The sequence below is a fragment of the Syngnathoides biaculeatus genome, chromosome 23 (genome assembly GCF_019802595.1).
Source record: "Syngnathoides biaculeatus isolate LvHL_M chromosome 23, ASM1980259v1, whole genome shotgun sequence".
Classification (NCBI taxonomy): domain Eukaryota; kingdom Metazoa; phylum Chordata; class Actinopteri; order Syngnathiformes; family Syngnathidae; genus Syngnathoides; species Syngnathoides biaculeatus.
The window spans coordinates 16,250,545-16,269,972 of NC_084662.1; the positions used below are offsets into that span (position 1 = coordinate 16,250,545).

Genomic DNA, 19,428 nt, shown 5'->3' on the forward strand with positions numbered 1-19,428 from the left:
TTGGCTTTGACGTACAGTGAAGTTTTAATAGATAGAGACCAGATTTTCAAAACAAGACAATATATTGTAACTACGTACCACAGTCAGAATATAAGAATTTTAAAATGCAGAGCAATTTACTATTAAAAAAATATATAGTTAAAAACCAACGCATAATCTTGTTAATCGATCCAAAATTTAAAGGGCCTCGTTATATATTTTGTTGTGAAAGGACAGGAAACATTGTCATTGTCATTGCTATCCGAAAAGCGTGTCTAAATAACGTGTCTTAGCTTTAGCTCTTAGCCTTTCCACGAGGACTCTCCAGCCCATAAATCAACATCATTCAAAATATTTTTGTCTTTTGTACTTGAAACGAAACCGTTTTGTGTTGCCACTTACGCACTTGTGGCTCACCGCGCTAATGCTAACGCCACACCTGCTACTAGTAAACAGTTCTATTTAACACACTTGGAATCGAAAATGAGACTTAAGTGAGCGTCCAAGTGTTCCCTTTCCTTCACATTTGGAGAAATGAGGGGACCTAGTGCTGCTAAAACACGACAACTTCTCCGGTTGATTCATTCTGCCAGTCCAGCAGGTAAGAACTGTGCTACTAAATGTATTATATGACACCACCCCCCCCCCGCCAAAAAAAAAGGGTTTCAAAAGAAATAATCATTAATTAACTCAAAAATAAGGTGTAATGAAAATTAATGAATGGACATATGTGGAAACAATTTTGATCGCCCTCTGGATGGCTGGACCTACTATTAAGCCCTTAAAAAGTCACTTTCCCAATGTTTTTTTGAAACATTTTTAAATTAAATATAACCATCTTCGAGTTATGTTTTCAAGCAAAATGAAGTGCAATATTCGAAACAGTTGTCAGCAGTAATTGGTGAGTGTATATGAGAATGTAATAATATCAAAATAATGGTATCTGTCATCCACTCCCCAAAAATATTTGGTCCGATTGCAGATTTGGGAACCCTCATAGATAAATAAAATCTACAAAAATATAGTGGTGAGGGAGTGGGGGTGAATGGTTTTGAACACAGCTAATGTTTGTTTGTTCTCAGCGCGATGTCGAGCAGCCACCAGCAGACCATCGAGCTCGTCATCTTCCCCCGAGGAGGATGCGACCGGATCGTCGATGCTGCGACACCTGACGTCCAAAATCAAAGCCACCGGGCCCATTTCTGTGGCCGAGTACATGAGGGAGGCGCTTACCAACCCAGTGATGGTTTGTCAGCGCCGTTTTTCCATTTCCGCCGCATCCGCAGTGGGGACGTGCGCCACCTCGTATTTTGTTTATCTTGCAACTTCAGGGGTATTACGTGAAGAAGAACATGGTGGGAACGGACGGAGACTTCATCACATCGCCAGAAATTAGTCAGATCTTCGGAGAGGTGAAAACTTATCAAGCATCTCTTGGTGCTTCTCTTTTTTTTTAGGGTCTTTTACTTTTTGCTACTTAGATAAAACGTATTTACTTCCTGTTTCTGCAGCTGCTTGGCGTATGGGTGGTCAGCGAGTGGATGGCAGCGGGACGGCCCAAACAGCTCCAGCTGGTGGAGCTGGGACCGGGTAAAGGATCTTTGGCCAGCGACATTCTCCGAGTACGACGGAACCGCCTCGACGTTTTTTTTTTCGGCGACGGACACCATCATATTTATCAAATTGATTTGCTTCTTCCGCAGGTTTTCGCTCAGCTGCAGCCCGTGCTGAGCTCGGCTTCGGTGTCGCTGCACTTGGTGGAGGTGAGCCCGCTTCTGAGTCGTCTGCAGGCGCAGACCCTGGTCGGGAGCGGCAGCGGCGAAGTGGAGCGGGACGATGAGCCCGTTTACCGGCACGGCCGAACTCCTGCCGGCCTGCCGGTGTCTTGGTACCGCCGCTTGGAGGATGTCCCGCCCGGTGAGCCCAAAAGGGAACCCCCGCTTTATTGTTGTGCGCTTTTCAAGCCCTTGCCACATCCTTGATTTTTTTTTTTAAAGTGGCATTTAAACGTGGATCTGCTATAAATGCCGGGGTCACTGTAAACAGAACATGCAGAAGAAATTAACATCAAGTTTTTCCTTCTTATCTAGGCTTCAGCATCTTTCTGGGTCATGAGTTCTTTGACGCGCTGCCCATACACAAGTTCCAGGTACCAGCAAAAAAATTTCTTTTGATATTTTCCCTCCCTAAGTGTCATAACCTTTAGTTCTTGGTACTAAACAATTTACAGTATGTTTTTTTTTTTTTTAAATATGGTCATAGGAATCGCTCAATGCAATTTTCGAGGGTGTAGCACTTCATATTTTTGGTCTGGCTGAATCACATTTTACGTGTTCAAATATTTTTTAATAACTAAAAAGATTTGGGAAGGGTATTTTAGAGCTTAATTTGTTCCTCTTGAAATAAACGTAGTTGTTCACTTCCACTCAAGCAAAGGGTTTCAAACTCATTTTCCTCGGGGAACACATCATAGTTGTGGTTTCCCTCAGAGGTCTGCTCTGACTTAAATATAAAATCCTATAATTATATACAATATACAGTTGCACCTGCTTTATATACATTGTAATAAAAATTAATAGTCCGAGACTTCTTTAATATCTTTTTATTGTCACACTCAGGTTTTTTTGTTGTACGTAAAGCCATGAGCACATTCCCAACAGTTTTTTTTTTTTTTTTTTTTTTAAATCTGGTAAACGTTCTTTATAAAATGTTTTAACATGATACACATTACTTAATTTGACATCCATTGTTATATAAAGTTCAAGGTTATCGTACGATTCCTGTTTTTCTTCTTTGGTGCCAGCGGACCGAGCGAGGCTGGCGTGAGGTGATGGTGGACGTGGACGTGGAAAAGCCGGGCCACTTGAGGTTCGTGGTGGCGCCGTCCCCCACCCTCGCGTCAACCACTCTAGTGCAGGTCAGTTGCTGCTGGGTGGGGTGTGGTGGGGGTTCGGAGGTGTCACATGACCTTTTTCTATGTAGCGCTGTGGCTGTCAAATATATATTTTTTAAATTGGTTATTCTACCGATTGTTCCAATTTACTTGGGGTTATTTAGCAACAATGCCAATGGGGCATATGCTTGTGAGGTGCAAGTATTATTTTTGTCCACTTGGGGTCGCCATTTTACACACTAGTCTACACTGCAGTACGTAGGAGGTTTCTGGTCTCCGCCAGCGATAAGTAAAATGGTTGATTTTACAATTTTATTTTCGTGATTTAAAAGGGAGGCCCTGTAGCTCAGTGGTTAGAGCACTGGTTTGATAAACCAGGGGTTGTGGGTTCGTATCCCACTGGGGCCTCCACTCCCTGAGAAGGGTTGCGTCAGGAAGGGCATCCGGCGTAAAAATTGTGCCAAACATATGTGCGTTCATCTGCGATGACACGCTGTGGCGACCCCGAAAGGGACAAGCCGAAAGAAACTTACTATTTTCGTGATTTAAAAAAAATTAATTAAGAGTCCATTCTTCCATCCATTCGCTTTCTCAGACGCTTATCCTCACGAGGGTGGTGGCAGTGCTGGAGCCAATCCCAGCTGTCATCCGGCAGGAAGCAGGGTACACCCTGAACTGGTTGCCAGCCAATCACAATTAAGAGTCCATTACATTAATTAAAAATAAATAAATAAATTTTAGCTAACATTTTTAGGGGGGAGGAATTTTCCAGAATAGCTCAAATTGTGAGGCAGATTTTTATGGAAAATTTTTTTTATCAGTTTTGCTCATTTTTTTTGGTGTGTGTTTGAAATCCGTGTGTATGTGTGTGTATCTAGCGTGACGAAAGTCGGGAGCACGTGGAGGTTTGCGCCGAGGGGGGCGTCATCATCCAGCAGCTGGCGCGACGTGTGGCCGAGCACGGCGGAGCAGCGCTGATCGCCGACTACGGCCACGACGGCACCAAGACCGACACCTTCCGGGTAGGGGCGTCGAACTGCGATGACATCACAAAAACAGCACGCTGAGCTCTGATCGGCCGCCGCGGAACACGCTATCGTTTCCCGTTAGGGGTTCAAAGGTCACCGTCTCCACGACGTCCTGGCGTCGCCCGGTTGTGCCGACCTCACCGCCGACGTGGATTTCGCTTACGTGCGGCGCGTGGCGGGAAGGGACGTAGCCTGCTTGGGGCCGGTCACCCAGAGGTCGTTTTTGAAGAACATGGGCATCGACGCACGCATGCAGGTGAGTACGTCGGTCAAGCGTTCGCTGGCAGAATAAGCCGCATTTGCAGAACCACCACCATTATTGTTTGTTACTCCCAAGGCAAGGCTGTCCACTAGTTATCTGTGCACTGGGACTGCCACTAGTTAGGTGCTAGGTGCTTTACTCTAAGAACTGTATGTCAGTAGTAGTACTAGTAACGCATACCCTGTAGATGTCTACTAATGCACAGTCACGCTCAATACAAACATGCAGATACTAGTCAGCCCCGTTTGTTTTACTTGTGCACGGAATTGTCATACAGTACTGCAAAAATGTTTCTAGCAAGACAGTCATTCTACTTGTGCTGTGAATCGACACAAGTGATGACAGAGAGCCTACTAGCACATGAACATGTCGGCATACTAGTCAAACGTATATGAATGAGGCGTAACTGTGCACTAGTTTTAATCTGCATGCTACTAGTGGAGGAACAGTGAAGTACTACTAGTGTAGTACTAGATATTAACTAGTAGAATTTCTCTAACAATACTAGTATTCTTCACGATATTGTGTAAATGATGAAATGGCATACGAGTATGCTAGGAGACTAGGATGTTACATGTTTCTGATGAGGGAAAACTGCAGTAGTTCACTAGTGCATAACACACCTAGCTGAGTTACTAATGAAACAGTTTACTGGTAAGCTTTCATGGGATACGAGTCAGCCAAAAGTGACACTAGTAGTGTATAAAAACCATAGTAGTAAGAGATTCGGTACACTAGTGTCCCCTAGTCTTTCTTCAAGTGCATTGAAATGTCTTACTAGTGAGGACAACGAGCGCACTAGTACATTTACAGTTTTGTGCACTAGTATGAAATAGAAAAAAAATACTTCAACAACTCTTCTAGTGCGCAAGATTGATCGCCGCCGCGTTTGTTCCGCCACACAGGTGCTGCTGAGGAACTGCAACGACGAGTCAACCAGGCAGCAGCTGATTGGCAGCTACGAGGCGCTGACGGACGGCGCCAAGATGGGCGACCGCTTCCTGTTTTTCGGCCTGCTGCACCCGAGCCGCCTCGCCGTGCCCAAGACGCCCACCGGGCTGAAGCTGGACAAGAAAAAGAGCCCGGCGCAGCTTCCGGTCGCGGGGTTCACCGAGCTCCGCTTCTCCTGAGAACCGCGGAACCGGAAACAAAATAGGTGCAATAGGTGGAGTCTGCCAAATAGAGACTACATATTTATGCATATTTTCAAGTTGTATGAGCTTCCAGAGACTCTTATTAATGTTCCGCACACTCTACCATACTCATAAACACATATACTTTTAAACACCTTTTGGTACATTTTATTCCTTGTAACGTTTTTTTTTTTTTTACAGTCGGAATGTATTAGGTTAGAAAGGGTTTATTTTACCACTCCCCACCCCAAAAAAAAAAAAAATTATTACGCTGTACACTCAAATTCCTGTGATAGGGCAAATTATTGACAGTATGAATATTTTAAAAAAGCACAATGTAGCGAGGGAATTCTGTATAGCCAAACAAAGTCAGAGTTTGTAGACAATGCCGGGTGCCAGTTAATAAATGCTGCATAGTCCCCTAAAAAAAAACGTAATTTTTTTTTTAGAGGGTGGGTGGGATTTTTTTTTTTTTTTTTTTTTTTTAAGTAATTTTTTCAATTCCTGCGGCATTTAACTGAACATGTGATTGTTGTGGTTAACTGGCGTTCAGTTTTTGAGGGGCTTCTTACAAAAATATCTCCCTGACCTCCAAACGTCCGAGAAGTCCCCCACTACGAGTCCCGATCCACACGGTCCGGCTGGGGTGACGAGGCCGAGGCGCAAAGCGTGCCCTGCAGTCCTCTTTGCTCAGCGAAATCCTCCCAGCGCGCGTCGTCACTCTGATGCGTGATGTAACGATCGCCGTGTCGCGTCTCCAGCTCCCGAAGGTCCATCCACGTGTCGAAGTCCTGCAGGAAACCAAACCCACTTAGCCCCTAAACCCCAAATGTGGATTTTCCCGTTTTATTTTTGTAAAATTGTCGTTGTCCTTTACCTGCAGCCACGGGTGACTGAGAGATTTGTCCACGCTGTAGCGCTTCCTCATCTTCACCTGCAGCAGGTTGTTGATCAGGTCTATCGCTATGGAGACAAGATGGGTGACACCGGATTACAGAAGCGACGGGACCACGGCTGAGGAAACCTTTGTGCTCCAGGACTACACTTGATATTAGAAATAGACTGGTCGACATTTGAGCGAGAGAGAGAAGATTCCGGGTCTCCCACCATCCTCAGAGATCTCCTTCCAAGGACTGGCCGGGTACATGAAGGCGGCGTTCTGGATCTGGTCGTTGATGTCCTCGTCCTCGTTGAACGGGAAGGTCCCGCTCAGGCTGACGTAGACGATGACGCCAACCGACCACATGTCCAGCGAGCGGTTGTAGCCTTTGCTGCGAAGTACCTCCGGCGCCAGGTAGGCCGGCGTGCCCACCACGGAGCGGCGGAAGGACTTCTCGCCGATGATGCGGGCGAAGCCAAAGTCGCACAGCTTCACCTGAGGAGGAAAAGGAAGGAAATAACAGTTCATGTTGCTTAGCTCGTGGTCTCTCCCCATTGTTGTCGCCTTTGTACCTGAGGCAAAGGGTCAGCCGACGCCAGCAGGACGTTTTCGGGCTTCAGGTCGCAGTGGACGATGTTTTTGAAGTGAAGATGCCTGAGGGCCACCAGGATCTGCGCAGCGGGAACAACGACAACATCGACAGTGGTTTGGCTTCAGCGACGACCTCTGAGGTTCAAAGTTGGTGAGGCACTGACAGTACAGTCCTATTTACAATTTGACGAGCCAAGCAGAAGGCAAACAAATAAATATTTGCATTTTCCAGGGAGAGGACGATGCAAGCATGTGTCTTTTGTAACCTTTCAAGAGATACCCAGGCAACGTTTCCAAGGCCATATTGCCCTCCCCTACTAAGATTGGCTATTGTGTGAAAAGAGGCGGGTCTTGGGGATTATCATCCAAAACTCCACATTTCACATAACTCTTGTAAACGATGAACCATGGTGGAGAACAATATCGGCGGGATGGAACAACCATTTGCGGCGCTCACCTGCGTCACCAAGAACTTGGTGAGACGCTCCGGCAGGCGACTCTTTTCGCTGGACAAGATCATCTCTAACATGTCACCGTGGAGCTTCTCCATGACCACAAACACCTGCTCGGGGGTCTCGAACATACAGTCCAGGTTTACGATGCCGGGGTGCTTCAGGTTCTGGACAGAGACAGAGAGGTAAAGATTCAAGAGGAAGGTGATCCTAAAGAGATACAAAATGCTGTGCAAATTCAATGTCAATGCCATGAATTACAGAACACAACAAAATGAAGCTTATGAAGTTAATGTCATTAATTCAATTGTAATATAGATGTGGGGAAAAGAGAAAATAGATGTCATGTTTATTGCGATGATTAAACACGTTTACATTTCTTGTCATAGTAACATTGTCACATATATTGGCAGATGTAGACACATGAAAACCCACGCAGGCACGGGAAAAACAGGTGGGGCCGGGATCGAACCCGGTTCCTCAAAAATGTGAGGCCAACGGTTTACATAGATAGATAGATACACACACACACACACAGATATAGAAATATATGTTAATATTTTGTCTGTAAAAACTAGATGCTGCAGGGTCACTGTGATGATTTTTTTTTTTTTAAATGACGGGAATCTAATCTTTGCATTCAATTGACTTTGATGGTGATGATCTTAAGTTGCCCCGTTGAATGCGGCAGCGGTGTTGACGTGCGATTCCGCATTGAGGCGGGCTCTGTTTTATATTTGATATCTGTGGTACCTGCAAGATGGCCACCTCGTTCCGCAGCTGGCTCTCCTGCTTGGTGGGGAATCTCATCTTGTCGATGATCTTGATGGCCACATTTCGACCGCTCTTCCTGTGTTGGCCTGATTGTGACAGTTGCACATAAAAGTTTCATAAACACTGTCCCAAAAATTCAAACCAAAGACTTTTAGATGACGAGGATGGCTGACCTCCATACACGATGCCAAACTGTCCTGAGCCGAGAACGTCCTCAGAAAAGATTTGATAGACGGAGCTAATATCCTGGAGGAGGAAGAGGAAGATCGTCAAAGTTAAGATGAAGATGACGATTATTTTCAGGGTGCGAAAATGGGAAGACTCACCACGTTCTCTTGGATGTGCGAGTTACAAACCGATATGCTGATGGTCAGCTCTTCTGCGGACACATCGCAATGTTAGGTTAAATATTTATTTTCAGCAAAGTTAAAGCTTCCTCATCATGTTTCCCTAAATAAAGGCATCACAATACACGCCCGCCAGTGAATTTCCACTACAGCGCCGCTATTGATTCTGGAAGGATCCGCTGTGCCACCCTCGCTTACATTCGGGTCAACACCTTGTGACACAACTTTTGCTCATTCGCTTGTGAGGCGCACTTCCCGTTCCTGGATAGAGTTTAGAGCTTCCCGTCGTATGGGGCGGCTCTGCCATTAAAAAAAGCAAGTGTGTTGCATAACGTGCATTAGCGTAATGGAGTGTAATATGATTGCAAGAGGGGGTGGGGGTGGGGGTGTGCGGGAAGCTAACCAGGTAAAAAGGACCGAGTTAAAGCTTAATGCTAATCCCACTCCAAAAGCGAGCCAGTTGAGGCAGAAAATCCCCTGAAATCCCCTCAATCACCATCATTTTAGGGTAAAACCGACCGTTGTCATTTCCTGACCAACATTAAGAATCACAGACCGAGTTCCTAGCTAGCGCGGACGGGATTCCGCTTCCCGTTGCATCACCAGCGCAACATACGTCTGCTGCTATTTCCAATTTCAATCAGCAGCGGCAACAGGGATGAGTACGGCGTGAATGACCGCTCATGTGGAATAATATTTGCGGATTAAATAGATGCACAAAAGGCTCCGATGCCCATACTTTGCCAACTGTGTGTGTGCGCAATGTTTTGGTCAGTCTAAGGTGTATAAATGGGGAATTTAAGTGTGTAAAAATAGTAAAAGTATCAGTTGGTGTCAAGGAAGTACAGTGGTGCTTTGACTTATGGCTTTCTAAAGATGCAAGCCTTTGTTTGGCCAATTGATTCTGCTTTGACATACGAGTATAGACTTGAAATACTCTGTGGTGGCAGTGAACTTAGCTAGCTTAATGCTAATGGTGAAAAGCATCTATGTTGAGTTGCTATAATCTTTTAAGCAACAGATTTAACACAAATTGTGCAGCCACACATGTTGGCAGACAATATACCAGCACTCACAATCATATATTCTTCATCCTCTGCAAAGAACGACTAAATTTACTGCTGTACTGATGAGCTGTGAGGAGTTGAATGATACACATCAACTGTTGGAGATCTTTGGATGTTGGGAAGGAGCTACGTTTAGCTGTTAGCAAAAGTTCCAGGTAGTCTTTTGGCTCTGCTAAAATGAAATCATCTGTAAAATCATTTGTGCAGTGTTTTGGGATCAATGTTTGTGGTATATTTATGGTTTTAGCTAATCAATTTATAATGTAACGTGTACCAGACACAACGTTCTGTCTTGCCAGCCTTGGTGTACAAGGAAGTTTTGGTGATTTATGACTCACTGTGTTCCCATCCCTGTCCGGTGGCCAGGCTGGACTTGGGCGTGATGGGCATCATGGCCCGGCAGATGGCCTTCTCCCAGCTGCGGCCCGTTTCCTGAGCCGCGCCGCCATCGTCCTCGCCCACGTAGTAGACGGCGCCGGACGTCAGGACCAAGCGGAAGCACGGAGCGTTGCTGCCCGCTGTCGGACCGACGACTTCCCGTGACGCTTCTACCCGCAGGATCTCCGACAACGACAGCTCCTGAGGAAGCACATTGGAACCTTCATGTTACGTTGAAGTACAGACATTCGTATGGTTAAATCTAAACCTAGTCTAAGTGTCGTCTAGTTTAAATCTAGCCTGTGACAACATTTCACCTCAATCTAGTCTAATCTATGTCTAGTCTAGGGAAAAATATTATCTAAACCCAAACTAGTCTAAATCTAGTCTGGTGTAAATTTAGTCCCAAGTGTCCTCAAGTCTAAATTGAGACAAAACCAAGTCTAGGATTTAGACTTAACTAAATCTTGTCCAGTCAAGTTCTAGTCTAGGATTAAGTGGCAGATAAATCCAGTCTTGTCAAAATATCATGTCGTCCAAATCTAGTCTAAATTTAGTCTAAGACTAAGTCTGATCTCTATGTGCCCTGCGATTGGCTGGCAACCAGGTCAGGGTGTAACCCGTCTCCAGTCAGTCAACAGCTGGGGTAGGCTCCAGCACTCCCGCGACCCTTGTGAGGATAAGCGGCTAATAAAATGGATGGATTGATGGATGGATGAGGACAAAATTTCACCTCATGTCAATCTAGCCTAAAACTACTCCAGCTGTACTTTCAAACCAGAGTACAATGTGGGTCTATTTTAGGTCTAGTCAACATAAATTTTAGTCTGTATCAAGACTGAGCCTTACCTTGAAATTATTCAGGTCTAAATCTATCTGCAGTCTTCTCTGAGTCTTAACTAGGACTAGTCTAGTTCAGCGATACACTAATGGGTGGTGCGTAACAACTTGGAAGCTAATCGTACGGGGGGGGTGTGGTAAAACTACTTGGAACCAAATCTACAGCAGCGCTAATACAAGTCTATATCTAAGTCTGGTTGAGGACTAAATTTTTAGTGTAGTATGACTCTAACCTACGATAAAGGTGGGTTGGGGTTAGGCCGCAGAGGTCCACTTGAGGTATAAACCTAGTGAGTGTACCTTGTAGAACTTGGCTCCACTGTGGTTCTGGAAGAGGGTCAAATTTTTGCAGTCCAGACGCCAGAAGTGTCTCTTCCTCTGCACGGACATGTCACGGTCAGATTGGTACAAGTGTATGCACGATCATGTACTTATACTGTGCTCCTCTGCGTGTGCATACCGACCATGTTGTCGTGACTACTGTAGTGGACCATCCAGCCTTCTTTGACCACAGTGGAGCTTCTCCGTTTTGCGTTCTTAATGGACTGAACCACTCGCATCAGAGGGATGTTGCTGCTGGTGGACGGGCTACACGAATGCACACACAAGTACCGTACATTATTCGAGTGACATGCTGCTCACCTCTCAACTGGAACACACAAGAGGGAACCCAGAACTCTTGTTCTGGCCTCCATCCATTTTCACAATTTGGCCTTTAACAGTACATGTACAAAATGCTTTTCCTTTAAAAATGCACCGAGTGAGGCTTATAGTCCAGAAATTGGGGTAATTGTTTTAATTGTTTCAAAATATCATGTTCCATTGTTTTTTGTAATGTTTGATTTGAATTTACATATTGCACTTTGTTTCAGCTGTGGCTGTTTTTGAAGTGCTTGATAAAGTTAGTCAAGTGTATAGATCACATCCAGCAGATAGAGCAGAGATTTAAAAAACAAAACGTTTGAATGTGTCATTTACATAGTTGTATTATTATTTTTTTTTTTAATCACCTGATGGCTCGCTCTGCGTCATCCTCCTTCTCGTCGTCTTTGTCCTCGTCCTTCTCGGCATCTTTGCAGGATCCGTCATTGAAGATGTCGCCGGCTTCCAACATGGCCGCTCGGTCCTGCTCGTCGGCGCCCTGTCGTCCGTTTACGCGAGCGTCACTGTTGTCCACCTCCATTGTGGACTCGGCGTCCAGGGTGGGACTGGATGTTCCTTTTAAAAAGGTACAACACACATGTAACATAAAAAAAAAACAATTACTAATTACTATTACTAATAAATTTAAAGCTCGTAATGTCCTCACCGCCATTAAAGTGGAGCTCCCCCATGCAGTTTCGAGGAACTTTGGCTACGCATCTCTTGTGGCAGTTGAATTTACAATCTGAAGAGATCCATAATCGTCAGATGGTTCCAGAAGCGTGACTAAAACGTACCCCCTTGCCGACCTTTGCACTGCAGGCCTTGTCTGAAGAGACCCTTGAGCAGACGCTTGCAGTGCTGACACACGGTGGGTCGCGTGTACGTGTGCACGGAGAACGTGTGGGGCAGCTTGACCCGGCCCGGGACCGTCCTCTCCATCCAGGCGGGACGGCAGCTCAGCAGGGATTCCCGCTTCCCGCCGCCCGGCGGGGAACGCTGCTGCTCGCACAGACACAAAAACAATAGAGCATCGCTTTCATCAAAGTTTAACTTTCTTTTCCACCAGTTGACCTCAGGCGCCATGGAAGATGTGAACCCCCCACTTTAATAATCCACCTTCTTATGTCACACAAAACCACAGGGATGTCATTTGTTCAATGGTCCCTTTGGACCTGGTCACAATCTACAATAAATCCCAAATGAGCAGAGCGAGCCTGTAATGATGCAATGAGCTGCGCGTGGTTCGTTGGCTGTGTGAAACAGGATGGAAAATCCAGTGCCTTGCCCCGAGGCGCTGTCAGCGTGTGTCTGTGAGATAGTTGCACAATCCAGATTGGCTAGCGTGTGAGTGTATGTTCACTCAAACAGGGTACAATATTTGTAACATATCGCACTATAGATCCAATGAACACGAAGTATAAAATGTCATTTAAAGTCAGATGTCACACTTACAGTGAAGAAAATAAGTATTTGAACACCCTGCTGTATTGCAAGGTCTCCCACTTAGAAATCATGGAGGGGTCTGAAATTTTCTGTGCATGTCCACTGTGAGAGATAATCTAAAAAGAACAATCCAGAAATCACAATGTGTGATTTTTTTAATGATTTATTTGTGTGATACAGCTGCAAATAAATATTTGAACACCTGTCTATCAGCGAGAATTCTGACCCTCAAAAACCTCTTTCGTCCGCCTTTAAATGTTTTTAAATGTCTTTCATGATCATTGTACGACATCAAATCAAACACTGCCTGGGGAGGCGGGAGCGGAAAAGTGTCGATTGTCACTTGGTGCAACCGGGATCGCAGCTACCACGATAAGAACGATTGAAGTCATGTATTGAAAGATAAAAATAAACAAAAATGTGTGGTGTCATCCGGGGTGCTCCGGACCAGACGTATTGATCTGTCCATTCTTCAAGGAGATCTTGAGGCCATGTTTACATACTTTTAATATAACGTTATGTGGCTAGCTAGTGCACGGACTATTGTTTGCATGGAAACATATCAACTCCAATTCATGCTCTAAAATTTCGGTAAACTTTTGGTTGTAGTGGATGAGGATGTGGAGCACAAGTACCTCATCCTGCTGGCTGCAGTTACTTTTGAGGAAGTCTAAAGAAGGCGGGCGCGCCAGGGAAGCGGGTCCGCCGCTCAGGGAGACGTTGGAGACTCGTCTCTTCCTGAATCCGCTGCAGTTGTTTGGAACCTTCAACGCACAACGCTTGTGGAAGTTTAAACCACAACCTGCAGACAGAAGATCACACACACACTTCTAAATCTACTTTAACACAGTGCACGTGAAGTTTTTTGGGTCAGCTTATGGTCGAGAGTGACTCCAAGGAAATTGTCTTTATTCACGTGTTCTATTTCTTTACTAACTTTATTTGAACTCTTATGTCTACATTGATATTTTTATTTTTCATTTCCCCATTTCCGTTTCGACCACTACAGTTCCTTCTGCGAAAAGAACCATTTTAAGTTTCCCTGAAACATTTCAGAAATCATTCACATCCAAGAAAAACAACAAAGGTTCTCGCAATGACCCCTGGGGGACACCACAATAACGTTGAAGAGTGCTCACTCATTTGTACAAGCTCCTGTCTATTCATGAGATATGAAATTAAACATTCAAATAGATTTCCTTGCCTCACATTTTTTTTCCCCCCAACGTTTCGACTACAACGTAATAGAAGGCTTTATTTGAAATCCATAAATAATGCTAAAGAGCAATTTGTTTTCAGTGCAGTTACTTATTTACTTTCTCTACCAACTCAAGCACTGCAAGTGCATTTAATGAGTTACTCACATTGTTTATTCTTTCCTTTTCTAATTATTCTGTACTGTGTGCATAAATGTTCATGTCTACCCCTGGTCTGGAATACGTATGTCAAGGCCAAGTTTTGTCTTTTTAAATCAGGTCTCAGTCCAAGTCCTCAAGACCAAAACCTTGTCTAGTTGAAGTTTAAGACGATGTGTTACCGTCACATTTGAGTCCCTGGCGCACGAGCCCCCACAGCATCTGGCCACAGTGATCGCAGAAGGCGGGCGCGCGGTACGAGTGCACGTAGAGCGCGTGAGGGCCGATCCGAAAGTCGTCAGACGACGCCAGAGCTGCAATCATAGAACACGCCGTCACAGGTGGAGAGAACTCCGCGCGCAGTCGTGCTTCAGACTGACTGAAGAAATGGAGATGAACAGCGATGGACGCCCGCTGACCCGACAGGACCGCCTCAACCAGGTCGCCTTCGTGAATCTCCTCGGCGGCGGTGACCCGCTGAAGGATGTTGTCCGAGTTGAGGTCGTGGCGGAAGAGCAAGATCTTGTCGCGCATTCCCAGCAACCCGCATTGTGGGAACTGAGGTGGGCGAAGAGAAACGCATCGTCACGGCCGTAAATATATCCAACCTTTTCTTTCGGGCTTGCCATAATCTACAGTGAAGAAAAGAAATACACCCCCAAAACATGACGTTACCACCCCCATGCTTCACAGTAGGGACGGTGTTCTTGGGATGGAACTCATCATTCGTCTTCCTCCAAACGTGGTTAGTTGAATTATGACCAAAAAGTTCCATTTTGGTCTCATCTGACCACAAAGACTTGCTGACCACTAGTCCACCGTGCCGCCAAAGATAAACTTCAGCTAATGCTCCAAAGATGTCGACCATTAAGCGGACCTGGTTAATTTGCCCCGAGTCTGACCTCTTAATGGCCGAGCGAGCGTTTTTCATGCGTACAGAGCCTGCATTTAATCTGCCATTAACAGCGCCACATGCGCAAAACAAACACACAAACTGCTTTGCCTCGGGACTGTCGGGAATTAATGAGGGAGGGGATGGCGCGTGAGGCCCTGGCTTCATTTGGCTTGGGCGGAGGGAGGGGGGGCGGGGCAGCACGAATGCTGCTCCATAAAACTACACTGCACTCGTGAAATCCTCACCAGACTTTTAAAATACCCTTAATGCTATAAAAGGTTGCATACGCACACAAACACACAGATACACTTGCACTGTTACACACAAACTCAAACGCACACCTACATGGACACACATGCACTCATTTGCTGTCCAACAAAAGATACACACACACACACACACACACACACACACACACACACACAACGTACTCATACAGACTCTCTCACAATTATTGACACACACTCACTTTCACACACAGTAAAATTTCCCCTTCCAGTTGACTCGACTGATTCTTTCCCCTTAATGCTATGCTAACATGCTAACACGTGTCACTACACAGATAACCATGGAGGTATTTTTTATTTGTAAATAATCATTTTTGGGACAAATTAAGTGAAAATGGATCATAATCCTTCAGCCCCCTTGATGATGGCTAACATCATCCAGGTTGGGAATCACCGGTTGAAAAGGTGTAACGTGGTCCTTCGCGCAAATGTTTCCTTCTTAGATTTGACCACTGATCTAAAAAAAAAAAAATAAAAAAGACTGGATGGCTCATTGGCCACCAAAACTGAAGTCGTCATCCGCCATCTTGATAATCCCAAAACAACCATGCCGACCTGTGCACGTTAATCGCCCATTTCGTGGCTGTGAAAAAACATTCCACAGGTAATTTTGAAAGATTTACTTTGACACTGTTAAAGTTTGTTTATAAAGGTTTATTTTAAATTTATTTTCTGATTACCTAAATCCACTTGAACAAAGTTTTGTTTGTTCGCTGTCCAGTCTCTGCTTCACCTTTATAGGCCGAAGGTTTTTCGCGAAAAAGCGATGTAAATATTTTCCCAAACTACATCAGTGGATAACCAAGAAAAGACATTTTCTGTGAAATTTTGGATGATTTTCATAATACACAACTCTGTAAATTGAATTTGATTTTCAAATGAGAGGAAACAAGTTTAGATTTTCTGAAATAGGACGTTGCAGAGACAACTAATGAAGAATGCGCTTAGCATTTATTTTCCCATTGGAAGTCTAACTGATTGACTTAAAATTTAATTTTTTTTTTTTTTTACATAAAATGCTTAGTTTTTTGCTATGTTATGATGACAGTACTTCACAGCGTATTTTGGGAAAAGGTAACATCATGGAAATCGGGCCCGAGGTAATATGCAAGGTTTCTTGGTAGTCATGGTGTTTATATGTCTTTCCGTTGCACTTCGCCTTTTTTGACTTACCAAGTCGAATTAAAAATCCTTCATGTTACGAGAACTGAAAAAATGTCAAGCGCACACGATCAGTTTGAATTCTACATACCAAACTTTGAATAAAACCCTTCGCCATAATCCAACCTGTCAACCATGTCCACACGTTTTGGGAGTACCAAGATGGCAGCCAACTGGCTTCAACCAATCGACATATCGCTCGATGTGTATGCGCTATCCAGTCTTTTTTTTTTCTTTTTTTTCTTAGATGAGTGAGGTGGAAACAAACTTTTTTCTTGTGTTTGTGATCGGACCAAAAATGTTCTGCTGAAAAAGGAGCAGCTATATTTCTCCCCTAAAGGGGGCGGCGGAGGACACGCGCTAGCCGTAAATCTTCCTTTCAGACGGGAGCTGCGTGTACGACGTTCAAGTTCAAAGGTCAACTGAGGATTTTGAGGATTTCGTCTTAAGCTTGGGAAAAGTGAAGCAGCCGTGTGGGGAAACATCCAATGTGAGGATGAAATGTCTGGTAAATCCATCCATCCATTTTCTTTGCCGCTTATTCTCACAAGGGTCGCGGGGAGTGCTGGAGCCTATCCCAGCTGTCAACGGGCAGGAGGCCGCACTCACAATCACACCTAGGGGCAATTTAGAGTGTCCAATTAATGTTGCATGTTTTTGGGATTTGGGAGGAAACAGGATAGCCTGGAAGAACCCATGCAAACTCCACACAGATGGGGCCGGGATCGAACCCAGGTCCTCAGAACTGTGAGGCCAACGCTTTACCAGCTACTCCACCATGCCGCCCCTGTCTGGTAAATGTTTTATAAAATCTCAAATGTCGTGCAACGCATATCTGGGCAGCTGAGCGGCACTTGGTTTCGGTTGCCCTGGCAACCAGTGTACACGAGAAGTAAGCCAGTGGAGTGTCCTCACATCGCTACGGCAACAGAGGGATTCTTTTTTACGTGTGCCGCTGTGTCACTCTCACATCTACACACATTTGAATGCTCACACACACACACACACACACACACACACACACACACACCACACACACACACACACACACACACACACACACACACACACACACAGAGACATACAGAACAGGAAGCAGAACGAGAAAGTTGTGGTTCATTCTTTCAAATGAGAAGTAGTTGATATAAGTTCACTTTTGGTATTGCTGTCAAATATTCACGTCCATCTCAAAGCATTGTGGGGGTGCCGGTTTCCTCCCTCATCCCAAAATCATTGGAGACTCTAAATTGCCCTGTGTGATTGGTTGTTTTTCTCTGTGTGCCCTGCGATTGGCTGGAAACCAGTTCAGGGTGTACCCCGCCCCGGCGCATTGCGAATACAGCGCCACCTAGTTGAGCAAACAAACGAATGCGTGTGTTGTTGAGTCCACGACAGAAATGAGAAGTTGCTCGTGATCAAGATTTATCACGATGAAAACAAGTTTTTGACTTCCTGGGCTCTTTTTTGGTTTGTTTTTACCTTGTGATCGACGACGGCGCAGATGAGCTCGATGACGGCCGACAACGAGAGGTCGGGGGCGTGCAGGGTCAGCGGCTCCCGGGTGAGTCCGATCTGGAGCAGGAAGGAGACGGCGTGGACGGAGCCGCCGGGCGGGGCGTCGATCGACTGCCCGCGAAGGGCGTCGGGCGGGGCGGGCGGCGGCGAGGGAGTCGGGGGAGACGCCAGCTGAGGGGACGAAGGTGGCGGCGAGATGCTTTCGGACGACATGGACAGATGATTCTCCGCGACGTGTCCTGTTTGTCCTCCTAGGTTGTCCTCTCTCACTTCACATTTCTCAGGATGAAAACATCACTTCCTCTCACCACATCACAAAATTTCCACGCCGTTCACAGTTTTGGGTCTGAATTGTCAGCATCTGCACAGACACGTCACATAAGCAAAAAGGCGACTGTCCACTGAAAAAAAACAAAATCATTGCAGGGGTTTACCACACAGTGACAACGAGGCGCTCTAAAGTGGCCACACCAGCACTAAAGTCCAGTCCAACTTCAAATTGAAGTTGAAGGCAACAGTTCTTGCGATTTAAAATGACTAATTATTAATCAGAACATCAGTAGTAGTCAATAGTAATAGTAGCTAATAGCTAACAGTTGCTAGCTTCTTTTCAAAATCAATATTTTCTATTGCATCCTCCAAAATGTGAGCCAACGGTTTTTGTTTGTTTGTTTTTGTCAGTGAGAACACACAAATATGATCATTTTAAAAAAGATTTAACTCAAAATTAACTACACACCAGTGAAAGTCTAGCATTTTGGATTTAGCGCACACATTTTTGCAGCTATGTATGTGTAAATGCTTCGACCTTTTTCCATTGAAAGTGGAGTAACAGGTGAAGCCCCCAACGCCCCCCCCCCAAAAAAAAACCTCTCCCGATGGTCCTAGAACGCCACACAGGCAATAATAATATTATTTCTACACAAATAAATCATGTTTAAAGGCGTTCATACGTGTTAAGTTTCGTTTTGGAGTATAACGAACGTTTATGAATAATTTTGAAAACATGAGTACCTAACATCGGCCCGACAAAAAGAGAAAAAGAAGAATGATCCACTTGCCTGGATGACATGTGGGCCCCTGACACGTGCACTTGAGTTTCTATAGAAGTGTACTCCGCTCTGAGCTCGAACCCAAACACTTTCCATTTCTCTCTCTGTGCGGGAGCGTGCGCGTCTTCGTGCGCGCGCAAATCAGAGGAAGTGAACAAAGTTCACGTCCCACTCTGGTGCGCTTTACGAGGACCAGCATCCGGGTCGCATCATAACACATACAAGAAGGCATCGTTTTTTGTCTTCAGCCGAAAGTGTTTAATTAATTTTGGGATTAATTTAGAGGAGTCCTTTATAGACACCTTTTCGTTCAAAAACGATTCAATGTTCCCACGAGCAACAACCAGTGGGAGTGAGTCGTCTGTATTATAAAGCTTGGCGATCTTTGACTTGTCACTGTCCAGTTGGGTGAGTTCAGCTTTCATTGCATGTCAAAATGGCGCCACCTGGT

At 45.1% G+C, this 19,428-nt stretch overlaps 2 protein-coding genes across 3 annotated transcripts; one reads left to right on the plus strand and one right to left on the minus strand.

Moving 5' to 3' along the window:
* Positions 1–218: 218 nt before the first annotated feature.
* ndufaf7 (NADH:ubiquinone oxidoreductase complex assembly factor 7) lies at positions 219–5,857 on the plus strand. The gene is made up of 10 exons (XM_061811611.1): positions 219–580; positions 1,062–1,225; positions 1,311–1,391; positions 1,491–1,601; positions 1,683–1,896; positions 2,070–2,128; positions 2,783–2,896; positions 3,751–3,894; positions 3,983–4,156; positions 5,068–5,857. Exons 1-10 carry the CDS (start codon positions 514–516, stop codon positions 5,290–5,292), a joined length of 1,353 nt encoding a protein of 450 aa, XP_061667595.1. The 5' UTR covers positions 219–513; the 3' UTR covers positions 5,293–5,857.
* A 49-nt stretch (positions 5,858–5,906) lies between these two features.
* Positions 5,907–18,283, minus strand: LOC133496260 (serine/threonine-protein kinase D3-like). Of its 2 annotated transcripts, none has more exons than XM_061811609.1 (18): positions 17,890–18,283; positions 14,487–14,625; positions 14,250–14,381; positions 13,348–13,514; positions 12,076–12,268; positions 11,934–12,011; positions 11,635–11,842; positions 11,089–11,212; positions 10,925–11,002; positions 9,745–9,985; positions 8,319–8,371; positions 8,166–8,238; positions 7,972–8,078; positions 7,224–7,385; positions 6,748–6,846; positions 6,403–6,670; positions 6,173–6,258; positions 5,907–6,086 (listed from the first exon to the last, which is right to left on the minus strand). In XM_061811609.1, the coding sequence occupies exons 1-18, from the start codon at positions 18,136–18,138 to the stop codon at positions 5,910–5,912; spliced, it is 2,634 nt and encodes an 877-aa protein (XP_061667593.1). In that variant the 5' UTR covers positions 18,139–18,283; the 3' UTR covers positions 5,907–5,909. The 2 variants fall into 2 exon arrangements, with proteins under 2 accessions (XP_061667593.1, XP_061667592.1); XM_061811608.1 differs by having other exon boundaries at positions 14,448–14,625.
* Positions 18,284–19,428: the final 1,145 nt, after the last annotated feature.